At 46.5% G+C, this 25,848-nt stretch overlaps 1 protein-coding gene across 2 annotated transcripts in view; it reads left to right on the top strand.

Moving 5' to 3' along the window:
* Nucleotides 1-25,848, top strand: part of LOC144755927 (calcium-activated chloride channel regulator 1-like) — a 368,989-nt gene that overhangs the window by 118,998 nt on the left and 224,143 nt on the right. For both annotated transcript variants that reach the window (XM_078645342.1, XM_078645333.1), the window contains 3 exons: nucleotides 5,244-5,412; nucleotides 17,428-17,655; nucleotides 18,553-18,777. In XM_078645342.1, the coding sequence (XP_078501468.1) occupies nucleotides 5,244-5,412; nucleotides 17,428-17,655; nucleotides 18,553-18,777 (622 nt within the window). The remainder of the gene's footprint in view (nucleotides 1-5,243; nucleotides 5,413-17,427; nucleotides 17,656-18,552; nucleotides 18,778-25,848) is intronic.

The raw sequence follows: 25,848 nt of genomic DNA, 5'->3' as shown, positions 1-25,848 counted from the left end.
AGCTGCTCCAGCAAAGGAGCGTCCTGGTGCCAGACAGGGCAAAACATAACACCACTAAAGCAAGAACAAGAAAAGGAACGACTATGGGGCAGAATTAAAACAGGAAGGTTTTAATGGCCTTACGAAACTGCAGAAGATCCTCCAACAAACGGATCTCAACCGGGAGAGAGTTCCGGATAGCCGCGGCTCTCACTCGAAAGGATCGGCCCCCGGCACGACAGAGCTTGAACCGGGGAACCACGGCGAGGGCCTGGCCCAAGGATCGGAGAGAGCGTGTCGGGACATACATAGATAAAAGATTGGTCAGGATCTGGGGGGCAGAGCCTTTCAAGATTTTAAAGGCCAAACATAGGACCTTAAAATGAATTCTCATCCTCACCGGCAACCAATGCAGGGAGCGAAGGGTGTTAGAAACGGGGCAAAATCTGGGCAAGCCAACTATCGCTCTAGCAGCAGCATTTTGGACACGCTGCAGGCGAGTGAATTCTGCCTGGTTAGCCCCCACCAGGAGAGAGCTGGCGTAATCAAGCCGGGATATTACCGTCGCCTGAATCACCAGCTGCCTGGTCGGGGCATCAAAGAATTTGAGGACAGGTCTTAAGCCCCGGAGAACACCAAAGCAACATGCCGCGGTTTTCTTAGTATGGCCAACGAAGCTAAGGCTAGAGTCCAGCCAGACTCCCAAGTTTCTTAATTCCGAGACCGGAGTCGGAGATGGTCCCAATTCCGAAGGCCACCACCTGTCCCCCCAAAGCTCCGCTCTCTTACCGACAATCATAACTTCTGTCTTACTTGCGTTAAGCTGGAGACAATTCACCGTCATCCAGCTGGCCACCGCCTTCAGTCCGTTCTGAAACCTAGGGGCATCCAGCTCCGCATCCCCACTGAGAGTAACCGCCAGCTGAGTGTCGTCAGCATATGAGACCATAGTGAAGCCCCACTGCTTAACGACCTCAGCCAGCGGTCTCACGTAAAGATTGAATAACGTGGGACTCAGCGAGGATCCCTGCGGAACCCCCATGGCCAGAGGCTGGAATTTGGACTGGTAAGGTGGGATGGCCACGCAAAAAGAACGATTGTCGAGGAAGGAGCGAAACCACTGCAGAGCCAGCCCCCCAATGCCAATCTCCTCCAAACGGTGCAGCAGAATGCTGTGAGAGACGGTGTCAAAGGCGGCGCTGAGATCTAATAATACAAGCGCCGCCGTCTGACCAGCATCCAACACCGCCCGCAAATGCTCCACCATGGCAAGAAGGGCCGTCTCCGTGCTGTGCCCAGCACGGAAGCCATTCTGCGTGGGGTCCAGGACATTGGCCCGAGCGAGGTGGTCTGACAGGGCCAGGTTAACATGGGCCTCCGCGACCTTCGCCGGCCAAGGGAGTAATGAAATAGGGCGGTAGCTCTCGGGTTTCGAAAGATCCAAAGAAGGCTACTTCAAAATTGGAGAAACCACTGCCTGCTTCCATTTGGTTGGAACCACACCCGAGGCCAGCGAGAGGTTAATTAGGGAACACACCGTTGAGCGTCCCAGAAAAGACTGGTCTCTAAAAAGAGCTGGTCTTAAAGGATCCGAAGGAGAGCCAGACTTAATTTGCAGGGCCAGTTTATTAAACCCCTCCGGGAGTAACGGGGGGAAGGAGTGCAGGGTGATGTGACCTTGAGCGCAATTTAGAGCTCCCGAAACTGGCCCGATACTAGGGAAGGCCTGGTAAATAACCTGGACCTTCTCCAGAAAAAAGGAAGCCAGAGCCTCACAATGGGAGATGGAACCGGCTGCCAAGGAAGAAGTCCTTTTTGCCAGAAGATCTTTAACGGCTTTAAAGATAGTCTTCGACGGGTTCGAACTGTTGCGGAATTCCAAGGCATAGAACGCCGCGGGAGCTTTGCAGATGGCTCGATGGTAGAGCCTGATGGAAGCGACATATGCGGCTTTCTTATCGGCCTCATATGACTTCCGCCATGCTCTTTCCGCCCGTCTACATGTACCCTTCAAAGCACGTAAGGCACTATCGTACCAGGGACTCGACTCTCTAGAGCTCAATTTGCTCGAAGTGATGGGGATCAGAGAGTCCAGCGCCCTGGAGATCCACCTACAAAACTGATCGTACCCCATTTCCACGTTGCCAAAAGGGCCTAACGGCTCTTCCTCTAGGATACGATGCAAGTCATCCAGCCTGAGTTTAGTCCAGTGCCGCCTAGGGACCCGTCTCACCGAAGGAGTGGAAGGGGTCTCTGGCAGTGGGTACCGAATGGACACAAGGAAGTGATCCGTCCACCCTAATGGTGAAATGATTTTCATTTTTGTCTGACCTCTGATGGGCAAGTAACAGACAAGTGACTTCCAGGTTACTAGCTCTTTGGCTGTAAGGGGCTTCCGGTCGGCTGATCACTTCCTGTCTTCTCATCGTCTCCTGTGCTGGGTGGGTAACTGAAGATACGTCACAGATGAGACTAACTTTTGCTGTTTGACTGGGACGTGATTCACAGGAATGAAGCTGGTGGCTCATATCTGCAGCTTTGAAAGGAAGGCTAGCTAAAATCAGCCATTTGGCTGAAGAGAACACCAAGAAGCTGGAGGAAAACTCTCTCCTCTGTAACCCACATGCACAGCACTCTCTCCCCCCCCCCCCTCGTTGCTTGTGCTTGCTGTCCTGCCCCCCTCGTTGCTTGTGCTTGCTGTCCTGCCCCCCTAATTGCTTGTGCTTGCTGTCCTGCCCCCCTCGTTGCTTGTGCTTGCTGTCCTTCCCCTCCCCCTCGTTGCTTGTGCTTGCTCTTCTGCCCCCCTCGTTGGTTGTGCTTGCTCTCCTGCCACCTCGTGCTTGCTGTCCTGCCCCCTCGTTGCTTGTGCTTGCTGTCCTGCCCCCTCATTGCTTGTGCTTGTTGTCCTGCCCCCTCGTTGCTTGTGCTTGCTGTCCTGCCCCCTCGTTGCTTGTGCTTGCTGTCCTGCCCCTTCGTTGCTTGTGCTTGCTCTCCTGCCCCCCTCCCTGCCCCCCCTCGTTGGTTGTGCTTGCTCTCCTGCCCTCCTCGTTGCTTGTGCTGGCTCTCCTGCCCCCTCGTTGCTTGTGCTTGCTCTCCTGCCCCCTAGTTGGTTGTGCTTGCTGTCCTGCCCCCTCGTTCGTTGTGCTTGCTCTCCTGCCCTGCTATTGGCATTGTAAATGACATTGCCATTTATTTATGTTTTAAAAACAAAAAAACAAATAATGTCATGAGCAATACCAATAGCTCTAACTTTAAGAATGCCGAGACCATTGCATTGTAAATGCTTGTTCTAATGAGGCCTTAGAATGAGCAGTCCTTTTCACCTGCATCAAGACAGTGTGAGGCTGCTAGCCCACTCACATACATTTGTGCTCATGTTGTTGGACATGTAATCCTAGTGCCAAGATACTGATACCATGGAAGAATATGTGTTTTTGCAAAAGGTGTGTTACACACTCCATGAGTGTCTGTGCGTGAAAGAGTGCCACAGGCCTGCAGTTTCACAAGATGGAGTTTAGATTGCTTTACTAGACAGCTGAAATGTATTTCAGACATTCCCAAGAGTCGAGGGAGGGAACCTAGACACTGAAGTGGGAAAAGAGGAACCTTGTCTTGCACTCAGAAATTCAATTAGGTCCCTTTCGCACAGAGGGCTTCTGAATAGGCTTTCAGACACCACCATTTGGTGGATAGTATGGGTTAATGGTGGAACTGCAGTTTCTGTTGCCACATTGTGAGCAAGATTTTAACAAAGAGTAAGCCTTTTGTCTCTCTTTCTGATCACTATTATATATGACTGTTGATAGTCAGGTTAAGAGTGCTATCACCTCTATGTGCCTCCTTTGCAGGTGCTCCAGCCTGAAGACAACTCTGTTATGATGAGCCTCACTCTAAACAAAGGTTTGAGAAGGAAACATAAAAAGGAGAACTTGCCCAAACTGGTACTGATAGTGAACTCACATCCCCAGTCTGCCACACTTGGTTAGAAGTGTGACCTGTTGACCAACTTGTTGCTCCAGATTCAAGTTCTCTCTGACCAAGAAGATCACGCTCCACTGAGTACTCAGAGTACTGAGCATTGTCTAATGGAAATTGCCTGCCAGATTGGTTCCCAGAGGTTAGGGGATATCACCTGGACTTTGATTTAGAGAAAGTATCTGTCTGGCCCAGGAAACACCTGAGGAGCCCCAGCTGAGCAAAAGGGAAGGAGCAAGCTGACTCTGCAGGAGCTGCAGAGTGCTGGCGCGGACACAAGAGGCTTACGCGGTGCTAGTGTCTATCTGCCAGAGATTTGTAACAAGCAAGGCAGCTTTGTGCTCAACTGGGATCCAGTCACTGAAACCAGTGGAGGAACTACTGCACTTCTGAAACGTGCTCAAGTGGTTCCCACCATCATCATCACAGCTGTGGCACTTGCCTAATTGTGACCAATTGCCCTGCCGATAGAAAAAAGATTGACATTGCTATGCGTCACCCGTTGAGAGCCCAGATGTTTTAGTCAGTATGGCCATGGCACTGACTCACCCAACAGTGTGCTGTCCCTGCTGCTTATGAAGAGGTATCCTGTGAAATTGTGGTGCCTTCTCTAGGGTACTCTGTTAACCAGGGTTCCAGGCAAACTACTCTGCTCTGACAAGCAAGTTGCTCTCCCCAAGCAAAGCCAAAGTACTGATTGCTTGCCGTGGTGCTAACCGCACATGTGCCCATCTGGACTTTGCCTTGTGTGACCACATAACTGTCAACCACTAGCTGAGGCTTGCACCTGGAAGGAGGACTGCAACATATGGACACAAACACGCACACGCACACTCTTACTTTTGTCAAAAGTTCATATCATTGTATTTCTTTTCAGAAGGTTGTTGTCCGCCTGTTTGGTTTGGGAAGGTGCTATACCACTGCCATTGAAAATAATGGCATTTCACACATATTTACTTATCGTAAACAGTGTGTGTGCTTGTTGTTTTATCTCATTTTCGAAAGCTTGAACATTCACAAATGATTTGCTGCCCGGTCTGCATTTGTGCTTGATCACAATCTCTTACAATGTTTCATGTTGCCCATAAAAAAGCACAAAGGAAACACTCAACATTGTGAAAGTTACCAAGTGGGGGGAGCGATGGGTCTGAGAACACAAGGAGATAAGGACAACAGTCAAAGAGCACTTTGACTGCTGAGTGTAAAGGAAGTATTTTCGTATATATTTTCTGTTGTGAATACCTTTTGTTTTTAATAAAATAGACATATCCTAATGTTTATGGTTCTAGATGTTCATCTGACCTCAGAGGAGCATTTGTGTGTGACGGAAGCTCTTGCACTGAAGGGAACTGCAGAAGAAGCAACCAGGAAGATCTTTTAAAAAAGGGATGTGCATTTCTGATAGATAAAACCCAACATGCTACAGCATCTATAATGTACATGCAAGCCTTAGCTTCCGTAAGTATAAAAGAAACGCGACTTGCACAAGATTCAAAGTGACGAAAATATGTTTTCTGCCAAGAAGGACATTGACAAAGCCAGCAGCTAGATGTTGGCATTTCAGACTTCCAGGGACTAGTTTTGATTTCTCCTACCACCTAATTTGGAATGACGATAATGATTTAATACTGATAAAATGTGGTGAATGAAACTGCGCTGTCATACCCTGAATACCTCGAAACATAATTTTTTTGTTCCCATTTACAATAGTCTGCAGAATCAATGCCTGTTTATGTGCCTTTGTTGTTGTCTTCGACAGTACTGGATGCTAATCTTATTTTTAGACTGGAGTGGAATAGAGTCAGGTTAATTTTTAAAGCCTCTTGATGATTATATTATTTCCATTGTATGTGTGTTAATGTTTTCCTTTCTGTAGAAAGTTAATTCAAGCTCGTTTATATCCTCTAGAAATTACTAATGTATGGTCATAGGTAATCTTCATGGTGCTGCCTTAATGTTTTTGTCTTTCAGTTTATGCTGTTTGACAGCTGGGAGACAAAGTTGTCTTGCAGCATCATCGAGTGTACATGCTGTTTCTCAGTTTCCCGCACCCAGAGCCGTTGTCTGATAACGGTTGCAACAACTTACTGAAAGTCCTCATAAAAGGGTCACTCTTTCTCCGATTTCGGCCGTTACCGACCGGTATTTGACTTTTGAGATGTAGGTGGGTCTGAATTCACAGAATCGGTATATTTACCGATTCGGTAAATTTACCACTTCGGTATTTTACCGAATCGGTAAATATATCGATTCTGTAAATCCATATGTAGCTGACACTCCTAAGAGTGCCACAGGCCCTTAAGAGTCGGTATTTTACCACCCAATACTATTGGGTGGTAAAATACCGAATTCAGGTGTGCATGCACATCTGTGCATGCACACCTGTGCAATGTGACACACAGACATGCCCTTAGGGCATGTATGTGTGCCACATGTCACACATGCCTGTACTTGGGGTGCTAGAGGGTGTCAAAGGGACACCCCCTGCACCCTTGCAGGATTCAGTATTTACCGATTCTGTATATACCGAATCGGTATTTCACATTGATTCCTATGGGCTTCAAGGCCCATAGGATTCAATGGGAAATACCGATTACAGAATCGGTAATTTTTTACCTACATCTGCCTTCTTCCAATTTACCGACTCTTAAATACCGATTCGGTATGAGTCGGTATTTAAGAGTCGGTAAATCGGAATTACCTACATCTGGCCCTTAGTACCTTATTTTCTGTGGCTGTTGTTTCATGCACTTCACTCCTGTGCTCTGTGGCCCACTCTGTATCTGCACTGAATCTTTACTGGGCTGTGTGGCTTACGATATTGGCACTTCTCTTCTGGACAATGTGGCTGTCAGTCCCTGCACTTCATTGCTGGGTGGTGTGGCTGTTGCTGCGTTTCTCTATTGGACTGTTTGGCTGTCAGTCATTACCTGCATTTCTCTGTTCAGCTGCGTGGATGGCAGTCAGTCCCTGCGCTCCAAGTCCACCCTCCAAGTCCACCCTCCAAATCCACCCTCCAACTCCACCCTCCAACTCCACCCTCCAACTCCAACTTCACCCTCCAACTCCAACTCCAACTCCACCCTCCAACTCCACCCTCCAACTCCAACCTACAGCTCCACCCTCCAACTTCAACTCCACCCTCCAACTCCACTCTCCAACTCCAACTCCACCCTCCAATTCCACCCTCCAACTCCACCCTCCAACTCCACTCCCAACTCCGACTCCAACCACCAACTCCACCCTCCAACTCCAACTACAACTCCACCCTCCAACTCCAACTCCACCCTCCAACTCTAACTCCACCCTCCAACTCCAACCTCCAGCTCCACCCTCTAACTCTAACTCCACCCTCCAACTCCAACCTCCAGCTCCACCCTCCAACTCCAACTCCACCCTCCAATTCCACCCTCCATATCCACCCTCCAACTCCAACTTCACCCTCCAACTCCACCCTCCAACTCCACACTCTAACTCCACCCTCCAACTCCACCCTCCAACTCCACCCTCCAACTCCACCCTCCAACTCCACACTCCAAGTCCACCCTCCAAGTCCACCCTCCAAATCCACCCTCCAACTCCACCCTCCAACTCCAACTCCACCCTGCAACTCCAACTTCACCCTCCAACTCCACCTCCAACTCTACCCTCCAACTCCACTCTCCAACTCCACTCTCCAACTCCACCCTCCAACTCCACCCTCCAATTCCACCCTCCAACTCCAGACTCCAACTCCACCCTCCAACTCCACCCTCAAACTCCACCCTCCAACTCCACCCTCCAACTCCAACTCCACCCTCAAACTTCACCCTCCAACTCCACCCTCCAACTCCACCCTCCAACTCCACCCTCCAACTCCACCCTCCATCTCCGACCTCCAACTCCGCCCTCCAACTCCACCCTCCAACTCCACCCTCCAACTCCACCCTCCAAATCCGCCCTCCAACTCTAACTCCACCCTCAAACTGCAACTCCACCCTCCAACTCCACCCTCTAACTCCACCGTCCAACTCCACCCTCCAACTCCAACTCCACCCTCCAACTCCACCCTCCAACTACACCCTCCAACTCCACCCCACCCTCCAACTCCACCCTCCACCTCCACCCTCCAACTCCACCCCACCCTCCAACTCCACCCTCCAAATCCACCCTCGAACTAAACCATCAACATCCAACTCCACCCTCCAACTGCACCCTCCAACTCCACCCTCCAACTCCACCCTCCAACTCCACCCTCCAACTCGCCCCTCCAACTCCAGCCTCCAACTCCACCCTCCAACACCACCCTCCATCACTCAGGAACACCACCACGTCACTCAGGGACACCACCACATCACTCAGGGGCACCACCACATCACTCAAGGGGCACCACCACATTACTCAAGGGGCAACACCACATTACTCAAGGGGCACCACCACATCACTCAGGGGCACCACCACATTACTCAAGGGGCACCACCATGTCACTCGGGGACACCACCACATCACTCGGGGACACCACCACATCACTCGGGGACAGCACCACATCACTCGGGAACACCACCACATCACTCACGGACACCACCACATCACTCAGGGGCACCAACACATTACTCAGGGACACCATCACATCACTCAGGGACACCACCACATCACTCAGGGACACCACTACATCACTCAGGAACACCACCACATCACTCAGTAACACCACCACATCACTCGGGGGCACCACAACATCACTCGGGGACACCACCACATCACAACACTTGGGGCACCACCACATCACTCGTAACACCACACACATAACACCACACACATAACACCACACACACACCACACACACACCACACACACACCACACACACAACACCACACACACACACCACACACACACACACCACCACACACACAACACCACACATTCACCCCCACACACTCACCACCACACACTCACCACCACACACTCACCACCCTCCAACTCACCCCTCCAACTCCAGCCTCCAACTCCACCCTCCAACTCCAACTCCACCTTCCTACTCCACCCTCCAACTCCACCCTCCAACTCCACCCTCTAACTCCACCCTCAACCTCCAACTCCACCCTCCAACTGCATCCTCCAACTCCACCCTCCAACTGCATCCTCCATCTCCACCCTCCAACTCCACCCTCCAACTCACCCCTCCAACTCCACCCTCCAACTCCACCCTCCAACTCCACCCTCCAACTCCACCCTCCAACTCACCCCTCCAACTCCCCCCTCCAACTCCACCCTCCAACTCCACTCTCCATCACTCAGGAACACCACCACGTCACTCAGGGACACCACCACATCACTCAGGGGCACCACCACATCACTCAAGGGGCACCACCACATTACTCAAGGGGCAACACCACATTACTCAAGGGGCACCACCACATCACTCAGGGGCACCACCACATTACTCAAGGGGCACCACCATGTCACTCGGGGACACCACCACATCACTCGGGGACACCACCACATCACTCGGGGACAGCACCACATCACTCTGGAACACCACCACATCACTCACGGACACCACCACATCACTCAGGGGCACCAACACATTACTCAGGGACACCATCACATCACTCAGGGACATCACCACATCACTCAGGGACACCACTACATCACTCAGGAACACCACCACATCACTCAGGAACACCACCACATCACTCGGGGGCACCACAACATCACTCGGGGACACCACCACATCACAACACTTGGGGCACCACCACATCACTCGTAACACCACACACATAACAGCACACACATAACACCACACACACACCACACACACACACCACACACACACACAACACCACACACACACACACCACACACACACACCACCACACACACAACACCACACATTCACCCCCACACACTCACCACCACACACTCACCACCACACACTCACTAACACACACGCAACCACACACAACCACACACACCACCACACACACACAACCACACCGTCAGTGCACGCTTTCACCGGGCACAAACACCACCAGCCGTCAGTGCACGCTTTCACCGGGCACAAACACCATCAGCCGTCAGTGCAGGCTTCCACCAGGCACACACCACAAGACGTCAGTGCACGCTTTCACCAAACACACACACACACCCAGCCATCAGTGCACACTTTCACCAGGCACACACAACACCAGCCGTGAGTGCACGCTTCCAACAGGCACACACCACCAGCCGGCAGTGCATGCTTCCACCAGGCACACACACCACCAGCCATCAGTGCACAATTTCTACAGACACACACACCACAAGCCATCAGTGCACACATCAATTGGTAACACATCCACAATTAACTATTGTAGCAATCGCAGTATGGTGCACTCCACCCTCAACCTCCAACTCCACCCTCCAACTGCATCCTCCAACTCCACCCTCCAACTGCATCCTCCATCTCCACCCTCCAACTCCACCCTCCAACTCACCCCTCCAACTCCACCCTCCAACTCCACCCTCCAACTCCACCCTCCAACTCCACCCTCCAACTCACCCCTCCAACTCACCCCTCCAACTCCACCCTCCAACTCCACCCTCCATCACTCAGGAACACCACCACGTCACTCAGGGACACCACCACATCACTCAGGGGCACCACCACATCACTCAAGGGGCACCACCACATTACTCAAGGGGCAACACCACATTACTCAAGGGGCACCACCACATCACTCAGGGGCACCACCACATTACTCAAGGGGCACCACCATGTCACTCGGGGACACCACCACATCACTCGGGGACACCACCACATCACTCGGGGACAGCACCACATCACTCGGGCACACCACCACATCACTCACGGACACTACCACATCACTCAGGGGCACCAACACATTACTCAGGGACACCATCACATCACTCAGGGACACCACCACATCACTCAGGGACACCACTACATCACTCAGGAACACCACCACATCACTCGGGGGCACCACAACATCACTCGGGGACACCACCACATCACAACACTTGGGGCACCACCACATCACTCGTAACACCACACACATAACACCACGCACATAACACCACACACACACCACACACACACCACACACACACCACACACACAACACCACACACACACACACCACACACACACACCACACACACACACCACCACACACACAACACCACACATTCACCCCCACACACTCACCACCACACACTCACCACCACACACTCACCACCACACACGCAACCACACACACAACCACACACACCACCACACACACACAACCACACCGTCAGTGCACGCTTTCACCGGGCACAAACACCACCAGCCGTCAGTGCAGGCTTCCACCAGGCACACACCACAAGACGTCAGTGCACGCTTTCACCAAACACACACACACACCTGGCCATCAGTGCACACTTTCACCAGGCACACACAACACCAGCCGTGAGTGCACGCTTCCAACAGGCACACACCACCAGCCGGCAGTGCATGCTTCCACCAGGCACACACACCACCAGCCATCAGTGCACAATTTCTACAGACACACACACCACAAGCCATCAGTGCACACATCAATTGTTAACACATCCACAAATAACTATTGTAGCAATCGCAGTATGGTGCACTTTACTTTTAAACATGTTCATGTAAAGTGCAGCCTGCCACCATTGCTACAATTCCAATCCAACCCACATAATTCCACTACACACCACATGCATACACTCCATAAAACATGGCTGAAAGACATTGCCATTCACAATGCCATTAGCTCTAACTCAAATAAATCCGAGACCTATTGCATTTCCAATGCTTGTTTTTATATTGCTACTCAAACCAGTGTAGGTGCCTTTTACATAACACTCACATTATACAGAAACAATAAATCGTACGTGTGCAGGTTCGGACTGGGACATTAAATAGGCCCAGTCAACAACTTAAAAGTGGAACCCATTAGCACAGAAGATAGCTAAAATAGTGGTAATATCAGAAAAATCACCCACCTGGCCATAAAACCGGCCCACAGCTGCTACAAAACTGGCCCATACACTGACCTCTCACCCCAGCCCATCAGACACTGCCTCATTTCCTAACAGGCCAGTCCAAACCTGTACGTGTGTAAATCAGTGTATGGGGAATGTTACATATGACAAACTGCATTAAAAGGTGTAGGAGTCACATGTCATCCGTACTAGTGGGCAGTATATTTGATTGGTCCGGAGAAGCACAAACATAAGATTCGAAACACAACACAGTGGATGAGATTGATTTAGTAATGAGAATTTATTTCTACTGAAAAAAAAAACCTTTTTTAGCACCATTAGGAGAATGAAAGTCTGGGGTAAACAAAACTTAACATTCACACATATACCTTTCGGTATGCATGGAGCTCTTTGATGTGCTTTATTAGGATTGTATCTTATTGTTAGACCTGTCAGCCTTAGGGTGATTTTCCCCAAAACATTTTGCCTTCCTCCTCCATTTTTGGTGAACTCATATTGCTGGCCTTACGTCTCTGCAGACTTTACCACTGCTAACCACAGTGATTCTGGGCAAATCACTTAATCTCCCGTGCCTAAAATGAAAGTGTGTCCTCATGTAACGTAACTGGTGCTATGTAAAGCGCTCTGATAACTGATTCGGTTCGGTTCTAGTTCGCGCTATATAAAACTCTGCCAAAAAAAAAAAAAGCTCTGGTGCTATGTAAAGCGCTCTGATAACTGATTCGGTTCGGTTCTAGTTCGCGCTATATAAAACTCTGCAAAAAAAAACACAAAAAAAAAAACCCAATGCTAAAGTGCATGTGCTCACTGCTTAAAACATGGTAACTTTGGCTTACACTCAATTGGCATATTTAATGTATGTATAACTCCCTAATAAAGTGGTAATACTTGTACTCAGGGCCTGTAAATTAAATGGTATCAGTGGGCTTGCAGCACTGATTGTGCCACCCACTTAAGTAGCCCTTTCAAACGTGTCTCAGGACTGGCACTGCACCCCGTGTGTGCAGTTTTAAACTGCCATTTTAACCTTGAAAAAAAAAAACTTTTGCCATGCTTTCCTTTTTAATAAATATGTCCTGGATAGCACAGAGGGCAGGGTGTAGTGTATTTAAGAAGCATGACATATACTTTTAAGTTATACATGTCCTGGTAGTGAAAAACTCTTAAGTACATGTTTCACCACAGTAAGGTCTACGTCTCCCATAGAATAACATTGGAATTATCTTGTTACATTTAATAGGTCGTAAATTCTAAATGTTACCACAAAACCACTTTATGTTTGGTGTCTTTGGAAATGCAATGAAAATCCTCTCTTAGTAAAGTTGGATTTTGAGTTATAAATTTGAAAATGCCACTTTTAGAAAGTTCAAAAAAATCTAGCTGACAATTTGTTAGGCTGCCAACAATTTAAGCAGACTCCGACCAAACTTACAAGTAAGATGGTCTATTTCATTTAATTACTCATTTTCTTTCATTTCGTTTTCATTTCATATTATGAATTCACAAGACAGGTAACAAATACACTTCTCAATTTACATAACATCCATACACAATTGAAACAATAAACACAAATAACAATCAATTGGAATTTTTCCTGTCAAAAAACAAGCAGCAGGTAACCCACGAAAACAATTTTCACAAAAAGCAAACTGAGGTTACCAACCAAGGGGGGTAAAGACATTTCAAGCAACAGTAGGTTTACACTTTAAGTAAATTATTACCCTCTGTTGCTACACAGATTTCTATTGAGACTCTTCCCCTGATGGTAAAATATGCCAACGCGTTTCGAATCCCAATTTATTTCGAGGGATTCTCTTCAGGGCTGTGACTGGATTCTGTAAAACCAATGGAAAAAAGTATTTGTTTAACGAACCATTGCCCCACACCTCACTTCTCTATATTCACTGTTAAGAAAAAACTGAATTATATGTACCTCGTTTAGAACTTGAAACAACCTTCAAAGTTATAGGAAAGATCGTGGGTATATTTTTCTGGAAGAACAAGGACACTCACTCACTACCGGCTACAGTCATATATTATGTCTATTTAGTGCTGAATAAGGTTGTGACAGGGTCCACTTACTTGCAGGAAAGCTCCATTAATTTAGCACAAGTTGTTCTAAAGGGACTTTAGTGGCGTCTTTATTGTTTCTCCTGCCAGCGAACACTTGAGTTTTATTCGGGTGTGAAAAGAAAAATTTTGTCTTTATGAAAATATGGCAACAAGCCCTTGAATCATTTCTTTTGTATACAATGTAAGACTTACTTTCGAGTTTGGGTTGCTATTGCCAACTGAAAGTTTTGAGAGAATTCGTAAAGTTGGTTATTTTCTGGAGCGGTTGTAGCTTCCGAGTTAGTTAGCCGCAAGATTAAACATGAGCACGAACAGAGGTGTTAGCTATTTGCGCATCTTTATTGTACGCTTACGGTGGAATTCGAAGTTTCAAATGTGGTAACTCACTCGTATTTCCATATGCGCTTAGCAATCATTCTTCCTGCTTTCTGTCTACTATATGGAACGCTGTCAATTCGACTGCACTCAATTACGCTTAAAAGACTTCCCTGTTGCAAAATTAAACATCAACACAAACAGAGGCATTAGTTACCTGCGCGTCTTTGCTTATGGTGGAATTCAACATTTCAAACGCGATGACTCACTCATATTTCCATAAGCACTCGGCAATCATTCTCCTGCTTGCCGTCTACTTCGTGGAATGCTGCCAATTAGGACTGGACCCTTGGAAAGGGAACTTTGGTGCTCTGCAAGCCTCTGTGGAGTATTATTATTATTTTAAAACGTGTAGGGCGGCCAGCTACCCCGAAGAGTTTCCCGGATCCAGTGGAACCAACAAATCTCATCTGCTGTCCAGCACAACCCGAGCAGAACTAATGCATCACCACTGCTGCAGCGTTTCTCCTCTGTCACAAAGACCTGCATGGCATCACAGTCCGTCGCCTCATCGGAACCACTGCTGTGTGAGACATCCTCAGTGCAGGCCCTCGCATTCCTCTTTGATGACATACTCGAGGATGGCATTGGACTCCGCAAGCAGCCTTGCAGATCCCCAGACCCAACTCATCGAACCCCAACTGCGTGATGCATCCTTGAAGCACTTGTTATTGGGTTTCTCTACGATGATGCAGGACCTCGCATCACAGCCTTGTTGCATCTCAGAACCGATGTATCACTTTAGCTGCACAACACATCTTTGACATGGAACCTCGCAACCCCCTCCAAACATATACCTTTCAGTATGCATGGAGCTCTTTGATGTGCTTTATTAGGATTGTATCTAATTGTTAGACCTGTCAGCCTTAGGGTGATTTTCCCCAAAACAATTTGCCTTCCTCCTCCATTTTTGCTGAACTCATTTTGCTGGCCTTAGGTCTCTGCAGACTTTACCACTGCTAACCAATGCTAAAGTGCATGTGCTCACTGCTTAAAATATGGTAACTTTGGCTTACACCCAATTGGCATATTTAATGTATGTATAACTCGCTAATAAAGTGGTAATACTTGTACTCAGGCCCTGTAAATTAAATGGTATCAGTGGGCCTGCAGCACTGATTGTGCCACCCACTTAAGTAGCCCTTTCAAACGTGTCTCAGGACAGGCACTGCACCCAGTGTGTGCAGTTTTTAACTGCCATTTTAACCTTGAAAAAAAAAATGTTTTGCCATGCTTTCCTTTTTAATAAATATGTCCTGGAAAGCACAGAGGGCAGGGTGTAGTGTATTTAAGAAGCGAGTGAATTGCTGGGATATTTTTTACCTTGGGGTTCTGAGTGACATCGTAGGCTACTCAAGCTTCGTTCTTGCTGTCTATTTGATGTCACTCATAACCCCTTGGTCAAAAACATCCCCACAATTCACTGCTCCCCAACTATAATTCTGGTAGCTCACTGCTTTGATGTAGCAACATTTGGTAACAAAATTCATTACCAACTGTTGCTACACCATTAAGGCCTTCCACGTCATGCTTATGGAGCGCTTTGAGAGCCTGTTAGTGCAGCGTTGCTGGTATGCTTTGACTGAAAGCAGAAGGCTCAGCTGCAGGAGAGGGAAGAAAAGTGGGAACATGGTAGGGGCTGGTTCAGAATGGCAGGTAAGGTATTTATTTTTTACTTTGGGGTCAGGGTGGAGATGTGATGTTATGTATGGGTACCCATTGCTCATCTGCCCTGAGTAGCAGTTGAAATAGGGAGCAGATGATATTGGGGACACGCATAACGTTAAAATGTAGATGGGCAAAAACCGAATTATTTGGATGTTTTTCTACTTGGGGTTCTGTGTGACATACAGAAATTGAGCTGTGCTCTCATTGTCTAGTTAATTTTGCTCAGGTCCTTGGTGACAAACATCCCCTTTATTCACTATTACCCATCTATGATTCTATATGTTATGAACGGCTGTTATAGAGAGCCTCTAACATTTATTTCAGTTTTTAAGTCTTGTATCTCGCTGCTATTATGCAATAACAGTTGATAACTAAACTCGATCCCCACTGTTGCTACTTTGCTCTCTGGGAGCCTGTCAGCTCAGCTCTGCTTGTCTGATTTGAATGAAAGCTGTAGGACGGGGAAGGAAAGTAGGTAAGGTGGTGGGGGTTGGTCAAGGATGGCAAACAAGGTTTTTTGACTTTTGGAACAGGGATATATGACAGAGGCAATATCATGTATAGTTCCCCCTCTACACCTCTGCCACTACATAGCAGTTGAAAAGTAAGGACAGATGGTTTTGGAGGCGATACATAACATAAAACTATAGATAGGCAAAAAGGAAATAAACAGGGATGTTTTTAACCTCGTTCTGAGTGACGCTGTTTGCTCTTGTTGTCTATTTAATGTCCCTCAGAACCCCCCCAATGAAGAACATCCCCGTAATTCACTGTCCCTAATCTAAAATGTCATATCTCATGCATGGGTTCCACTGGAAGCCTCTATCGTTTACACCAGATTATAAATCTGGTTACTCACTCCTATGACGTAGTAACAGTTGATAACGAAACACATTACACACTGTTGCTACTTCATAAAGGCCCTACAGACCCAGCTGCCTGGGCTTTTAAGATCTGTAAGTGCAGCACTGCTTGTCTGCTTTGATTGAAAGCAGAAAGTATAGCTGTAGGAGGGGGATGTAAGGCAGGGTAGGTGGTGGAAGTTGGGCAATGATGGCAGGTAGGGTTTTTTCACATTTGTGTCAGGGAAGAGAAGCCATGTTACCCATCTATAACTCTGTACATTATTCTCGAAAGGATGGTCGATTTTGTTCCAGGATGAAAGGTGTGCCAGCATTGTAGTTCATTTCACCAACATCATAGCAAAACACAGAAGTCATGCATACCAAAACTACACTTGCCCATGATCTGGAAAGACAGTCCGCCATGTCGAGGAAGGCATGCTCAAAATCAATGTATAGATTCCAACAGAAAGATACTCGAAACGCCTGATCGATCATTGTGTTCTGTAAATCTTTTCTTTGATTTTTCAGGTGGTTGACTTTTGTAACGAAAGCACTCATGACCAGGAAGCTCCACACATGCAGAACAAAAGGTGCAACTACCAAAGCACGTGGGAAGTCATCAAGGGATCAAAAGATTGCCAAATGACTGCTCCCATGAGCGGCACACATCTTCCTCCGCCTCCTTCCTTTGCAGTTCTGCAGACCAGAGAGCCAGTGATCTGCCTTGTGCTTGATGTCTCAGGACACATGAACCTGGTAAAGACATATCCTCTTAATTGTGTGTTATTCTTGTATTTTAGAGTGCTGGTGTTTTACTTAAAATGAAATACGAAGCGTTGGTTGCTTTTACTGCTAAGCAATCAGAGACTTAAAACACTCAAAGTGCAAATGTAAACAAAGAAAATGACGTTGTTCATCAACGTACATCGCTTAGTATTCTTCATATGTATAACGGTTCTCCAAAGTTTCACTTTTATTCACACATTCTACAGCTAAAAGTAGTTACATATTGCTCTTATTTTTTGGTGCAAAAATTAACATTACTGCTACAATATGATAAAACGAACATTACTAATAACAATCATCATCCTCATCGTTATCATCATCATAATAAATAAAAATAAAATAATAATAATAACAGACTGCTATAATTGTCTCCATGTCAGCCAGCAGTGATGAACTTTTAGGGAAACGCAAATCAGACGGAACAGCTGAATCTTTTATTTTTATCCATTACTTTATTTAAAATGTAGTTGCTCTTCTGTTCAATAAACTACTTCTTTCAACTGTCTGCTGACTATAACAAGAGGTATTGTGACCTTACAGCACAACCATAATAACATCCTAGAATATATTAACAATGTCATTTTCATATAACGGGTTATTCTAAATGTCACAAATAGTCTGGGATAAGAAAATTAGAGTTCGTTTTTTTGTAATAGCAAGTAAAAATGATCAAATAACCGTAAAACAAATTAAATAATAAGACTAATACTACGACTACTATTGTACATTTATTGTTATTATTAGTGTTAATATTATTATTATTACGATAAAAAATGATTATTATTATTGTTATTATTATTATTAATGCTTTATTTTTCTAGTCCACCCTTATATGTTACATTGCACTGTTTATGTTTATTTACTCAGGGAAACCGTATAATCAGAATGCGCCAGGCCGCGGGGATATTTCTGCTTCAGATTATTCCCCTGGGCGTTCGTGTTGGTATTGTCACATTTGGTGACGAGGCTGAGATCCGGGCGCCACTAACTCTTCTAAGCAATGAAAGAAGACGGAAGCAACTGGTTTCACATCTGCCAACCACGGCCAATGGAGGATCAAGGATCTGCAAAGGACTGTTGTCAGCACTGCAGGTGAGGTATGTCATTGTGTTCTTTCACCGGAACCTCCAGTGCTAGTCATTAATATTTATAAAATGCTCAATGGTAGAAGTCCAATGGTCTAATGAACTGAGTGAGAGATACAATGGGGTACCCTTTGACTTCGACAACAGTGACATTGTCATGGCTTCACATTGTAAAACCTTCACATTGACATCCCCAAACCTAGACTAGCAGGACCTCAACACTGCTCTAGCGCTCAATTGCTAATGCGAGATTTAGTATAGTAGATTAGCCACGTCAAGGGCATGACAGTCTTGGTTTTACCCTATCAATATAAAGATTTTGAAAATGTGAAGGTATTTCGATGACAGTGTTGGTGATGTGATGGTACCAATTTCATCAGGAATTTATGAGACTTAACAGAGAGTCTCTTTGCAGAGGAACACATGTCACATTTGAATTAATGACATTGAAGTGAAATAAGTTGAAAAGAGTTTTCATTTAAATGAGGTACATTGCCTTGACTAAAATCAAATAGTGAAAGAACTAGATACATCATAATTATACAGCCACTGGATGTACCCAAATGTATTGCGCCCAATGTGATGCCTTTTAGCACCATACAGTAATGTTGCAGAAGTCTTTCATCTGTGTGGGACAATTGTTTGTCAAGTTTGTTCATGACTCAAGCTAGTGCATTTTGGAATATCAAGTTTAAGTATACAAGATAATTGGGAAGCAAAATGAAAGCTGGAAGGTAGTGGGTGCTGAGACTCCTTGGACAGCCATCGTAATTTCGACAACATCTTTCTTTAAACATTGTGTCGCTTCTCTTATCATATCAGAAACCCTTTAATACATTGCCAGAAATGAAACTTGCACAAACATTTTCTGCCAACGTACAGGCATGTGCAGGAACCTGACCTGATGGGAAATACAGTGTTTTGTGCTAGTTCGTAGAATTACCAAAAAAGACTATCTTGCCTGAGGAATAACTGAGTAATTTCAATTTAGCCTCTTCCCAAATCACTGTTCACATTTTAATAATTTATAATGTCTACAATAAACCTAAGAAGTGAATGTTTTTTCTACTCAAGCTACTTAAATTAAATAATGATCTTAAAAAAGCTAATAATTCCCATTCCATTGCATTTGTAGAGCGCGTGGCTACCACCCACGATGATGTCCCGTCGCAAGTGCAGATACGACAGGTCAGGAAGGGAAGCGAAAAAAGTACCGCTACGGAAGATCAAATAGCCAGGTTTTCAGAGCCCTCCTGAACTTGATTTATGACTCAGCTTTATGAAGATGGGTTGGCAAGGAATTCAATATGGAGGCTGTTTTCACTGAAAAAGCTCACCCACCTAGCCTAACTTTGCGGAAACGGGGAATCTGGATCAGTTCCTGATGATTGGATTGTAAGGCCCTGGTCTGGTGATACTTCCGCAGTCTCTGCTTCAGATATCCAGAGCTCTTGTCTATGGACGCTTTAAAGGCCAAGGTCAGAGCCTTGAATTCTATTCTTCTTTTGACTGGGAGCCAATGTAGGCTGCGCAAATGGGGAGAGATAGGATGGCAGAGCGGCACATTCCTAATGAGCCTAGCAGCAGCGTTCTGAATAGTTTGCTGTTTTTTATTCAAGTAGACAGGAAGACCCAGATACATGCTAGTAGCGTAGTTGATCTGGGATGTAATCAGTGCACGAGCCACCGTCTCCCGGCAGTCCATAGGCAAAAGATAGCAGAAACAAGAAGCGGAGACTTGACCAATTTGAGCTTTGCCTGAGAGATTGGAATCAAACTTAAAGCCAATATTTCTAACCACGGTGACTGGGATGGGTGGAGGGTTTAACTCTGATGGCCACCAGATATAGGAGCGTGGAGGAGAAGGCTGATTAAAAAACAGTACTTCCGTTTTGTCCACATTTAATTTCAGGCAACTGTCCATCATCCAAGATGAGATATTGTTCAAACAGTGCTTGAAACTATCAAATTATGCCTCAGCATGATCTTTAAAGGAAAACACAAACTGGGTGTCAGCAGCGTATTAGACCACTCTTACCCCACCATGCTCAACTAGCGATACATTGGGGGAAAGATAGATGTTAAACAATGTAGGGCTCAACGCTGATCCCTGCGGGACTCCACACACTAGAGGACTCGTGGTGGACACATGAGGGCGGAGATATACTTGCTGAGACTGGGATTTGAGAAAAGAACGGAACCAAGCTATGGTGGTACCCGTAACTCCTAAAAACGCCAGTCTCTCCAGCAGTGTCTGGTGGGATACAGTGCCAAAAGTTGTGGACAAGTCCAACAGCACCAACATAGCACAGCCACTCAAGATTCACGTATAGTTTTTGCCACTTCTAGCAAGGCAGTATCGGTACTATAACCGGATCTAAATCCAGATTGTGAGCCATGGAGAAAGTTGTTTACTTCCAGATAGTTAGATAACTGTCTCTGAACTTCTTTTTCTAAGATTATTGCGGGGGCTGGCAGGAGCGAGATTGGCCCAAAATACTTAAGTACTGCCGGGTCCGCATCCTCTTTTTTAAGGATTGGCAGGAGATAAGCCTTTTTCGAGATGGAGGGATGGAGGGATAGCAACCTCTTTCCAGAGAGGCATTCCGAATCAGGTATAGGCAAGGGTTAAACAGAAGCCAGCATCTTAAAAAACTCGCTGGGCAGGGATCGAGAGGAGAACCAGACTTAACCCTATTTAAATCCAAAAGGAAAGCCTCTGGACTAAAAAGGCAATTTTGTCCCAAACTCTATCGTGAACTGAGGGCCATGAGGACATGGTCGAGGGCCCTGGAGCAGAAAAGGAGGAGTAAATAGTGTGAATCTTCTCCTGCAAAAAGTTAGATAGATCGTTACATAGTGTGGCCGAGGGATCAATGGTAATCTTCATCGCTTGCAGTTTCATAAAGCCCTGCACAATCTTAAAAACTTCCTTCGAAGAGTTATCAGCAAATTTATTTCGGTTGGCAAAGTAGTGCCTAATAGTATGACATTTTCAGCTCATGGACATTTTTTTAGAGCTGCCCTACAGCTATCTTTGGCCTCTGGACAGTAGGATTTCTGCCAGGCCCGTTCAAGCCTCTTACATGAGCTTTTCTCCACATGGAGTTCTGAAGAAAACCAAGGGACAGAAGGCTTATTGCTGGCCATCTTCATGGTTTTAATAGGTACAATAGTATCCAGGGCTGCATTGACCCAGCCATTAAACATAACAGCATCATTACTAGACTCACCCGAGAGCTGAAGAGGGGCATTATAAAGAACGGGGCACAAGGACTCAACAGTGACCTTCCTCCCGTTTCTTTTTTCTTGATACACTGGTCTGAAAATTTTATTCTGGAGGGTGCAGGATAAACTAAAAGGAACAAGCTGATGGCCGGACCAGGTTAGAGTGACGGGGAACTCTACTCTCAGTGTTGGATCATTCGTAAAAATAAGATCCTGCGTGTGACCAGCCGAATGAGTAGGGACCAATACCTTTTGGATTAAATTGTATCCCTTGAGAGTGTCAGCCACCTGTGATGCCAAAGAGCAGGTATCAATGTCCATATGGACGGTAAAGTCACCAAGGTCAGCAAAGTTTGTATGTCACAGAGATAAGTCACCAATGAAGTCACAGAGCTTTGGTAGGTGGGCAGACCCAGAGTTCGGGTCTCTATAAACCAGAATTCCCGTTATAGAGAACACGGGGAGATTTTAATGCTGAAAGACATTGCCTCAATCAGCCGCACATTATCTAATTTCTTATAGGAGATCTCCCAGTTATCTCGCAGGGTAATAGCCAGCCCACCCCCCAGCCTATTATCAGGCCAGTTGGCAGAGGAGATCTTATACCCTCTGGTAGCGCCAACAATAAATCAGGGTTAGTGCTCTCTCTTAACCAGGTTTGGGTAAAAAACATGAGATGAGGTTTTTTTACCTGCTAATGGCTTTGGTGCCGCTTGATGAATCTTCATGAGATGGTCCACAAAACAAAATCATCCATGCTACTTCCTGTAAAGTACCAGGGATCCGTCAAACAGGGCATGGTCACATAACATCTTTTTCCTGTGTTAATTCCCATAGGAATCTTAGGAAGTGATGCATAGAATGGCTGAACAGAATTTTACCCAATTTGGGAGAAAGCTAGATATTTTCTCAGAAATTGTGCTTTTTATCTCTCACCTACGCAGCGCACATGCGCTGCGAAGGCAAAAATACCTTTTGGGATTGGTAGGGCTTTTCAACCAAGCATGTTCCATTGCCTTCAATGGCAACGCGTGCATGTCAGGAGATTCACTTGCGGGAGAGCACGCAGCCAAATGGCAGCAATTATTACTCCCACAAGTGAATTGTGCAGGCCCCCCTCCTCCACCCTGCTGCCACATGAGGCACGTGCACGCCTCCCCCTTCTGCCGTGCGAGGCGTGCTTGTTTAGTCGTGCCTTTAATCCCTCCCCTCATGCGTGCTGACCCGACCCCAGTGGACCCAGGATCACAATTCCCATACGTTTTTTAATGCACTTCTACCACTGTATTTTTATAACTCTACATAATGCACTGATCCGGAAACACAGGTCATCAGTGTTGCACAGATATATAATTATTTGTGGTCTTTTAAGATAGGCAATGTGGGGTTGAAGAACTGGTGCTTTCTTTCCCAGTTCTTCAGACGGGAGGGATGCCTCAGCAGGTCACTAGCTGCCATCTTTGATGGACGCAATTTTTTGACTGTAGTCCCAACTAGGTGCGTGCCTCCCACTGCACATCACCCATTGCAAAGGCCGACTTTAAAACGTGGAGAGCGTTGACAGGCAGCGCGCGGCTCTCCCAGGCTGCTGCATTCCGGCAGTTGGCAGGGCTTTAGATTTAATTTGACATTGACAGATCGTGTCACAGCGAGCTCGAAACGTGGCATTCTGTGAAGCAGAGCAGCCATTAATGTCGTAAAAAGGCACAGATTCCTTCCGGGAAGATCCTAGCAGAATAGCGAGCAGCACTGAGAGTCATCTGGAGTAGGCTCGGGAAAAAATCAAAAGAACGGGGGCACGGGCATCTGATGCAACAAAGAATGCCAGAAGGGCAGAGGAATATACTTCTGCACCAGTGCCCTGAGCCGCCGATGGACCGGAAGGAAATATTCTGAAGAGGGGTATGTGTGTGTCTCTGAAATGGCAAAGATGGCATCACGGCTTACAAAAGGAGGAACAGTACTTAAGTGAAAGCTGGTGGTATTTTTGAAGAAGCTGTGCAGTTTACAAATAACTCTGATCTCATTTCATCTGATATTTTAAGCCCCTCCACGCCAGTACAAACAGGGGACAGCTACATTAAAATCAGACTTTTTTCAATTCCAGAAAGAAAAACCCCAGCCCTAACTTCTGGGTGATATTGTATTGTAAGTAAATTTATATAGAACTAACCACCCCTGAGGAGACAGTGAAGCGCTTTATGGCTAGTGCCACTCTAATCTGGAACATAAGGTTAGAGGTCAATCCAGTGGTTATTTGTTGAGTGTCAGTTCGGAAAGGTTTCTCAAGCTACCCCATATTCGTTTTCGCCTTGTGGGCCTTTGAGTGTGTTACAGCACCTATGGCTCATCGAGTACCCAATCCACATCTGGCCAAACCTATGACCAGAGAGTTACAAAGAAAAACTTAAAAAACCTCTGCATATGGAGAATACAGAGCTCAGCCATCTGAGTAGTCAAAATGAAAAAAATACAAAATGAATGGAAACTGATTAAAGACATAAATGGGGGAGAAGGAGGAACACCTGATATCGAGTCAGTGGGGCAGGGCCAGAGGAATGGCTAAAAAGAGTAAAGTGTCCTCTCTGTAGGTATTATGCGGGTCTTTTTCTAACTGGTAAAAGCTTTATAAACAAGCATTGGCATAGCCAATAGGTCTCGCTTTTGGGACCTTATAAGTATTTAGTTAACCCCTTCCATGCTTATGACGAGCCCAGTTCGTCATGAGGCACAGTGGAGCTGTGCTCATGATGAGCTGGGCTCTTCATAACGGCTGCGGCACTCCCACGCGTATATGATTCCCCGCCTGTGTGGGAGAATCAATCAGTGGGCGGAGTCGTGACGAGCCCAGCTTGTCATGAGCAAAGCTCCACTGTGCCTAATGACGAGCTGGGCTTGTCACAAGCACCGCGGCACCGCAGCCCTCCCCCCGCGCAGTGGGAGAATTACCCCAGCGGCGAAGGGGTTAAGCAGCACACTATCCTTGGCGCAACAACATCAATTTTTGTATGGCCAAACACTTATAAGGTCCCAAAGGCGAGACCTATTGGCTATGCCAATGCTTGTTGTTATTTGGTGTTAATCCATTCAGCCTTTTTCAAGAAATTAGCATTTAAATGTTAGCAATATATTGACATTTGGTCCCACAGGAATACCGCAGTACTTACATGGTACCACAGAATAAAAAAATTGAGCATTCTCTTTGACCATGAAGGCATTTTTCTCATCGCCCCCTTTGGTCCAGCGGGAGCAGTACTGGTACTGCTGGACTGAGAAATCTCATTGGCTGGCTGAAAGATAGAGAGAAATGTTGTTGCTGCCATTTCAGGACTCAGAGATGTGCCCTGAGTTTGATAACAATTGGGATAGAATGGGGCAGGGTAGGGGTACCCTGACCCACATGTCACTTCTGGGGGAGACCCAAATGGACCAAACTGGGCCCAAATTTTTTAAAACAATTGTGTCACTGGTCCCACGGGGTACCGCTGGATACCTCAGGAGATTTGAAGATTGGAACTATAAGACTTTACATGGTTCTCATACCTTTACACGCTTCTCATAAAGAAGCGTGTGCAGTCTTTCTGTACTGTACTTGCTTGAGCTGCAGTACCGCACGAATATTGGGGTACAGATTACATTTTATTTGTTAATTTAAAAATTGTGGTGGAGGTCTAATAGAGTTGTTACTAATGGGGCATTGTTTTCAGAGCATGCTGCAGGCTAGGCCTAGCAGCCAACCCTACGTCAAGCATTGCTGTGGCCATGTGCAGATGGGGGTTGGTCACCCTCAGGGGACTTGGCACAGTGATTGGCCACCACAGGCCAGGCCCTGTGCCAACCCCAGGCAGAG

This window comes from Lissotriton helveticus, chromosome 1_1 (genome assembly GCF_964261635.1).
Source record: "Lissotriton helveticus chromosome 1_1, aLisHel1.1, whole genome shotgun sequence".
Taxonomy (NCBI): domain Eukaryota; kingdom Metazoa; phylum Chordata; class Amphibia; order Caudata; family Salamandridae; genus Lissotriton; species Lissotriton helveticus.
The sequence above is the reverse complement of the archived record's forward strand: the minus strand, read 5'-3'. Positions and strand labels throughout refer to the sequence as shown.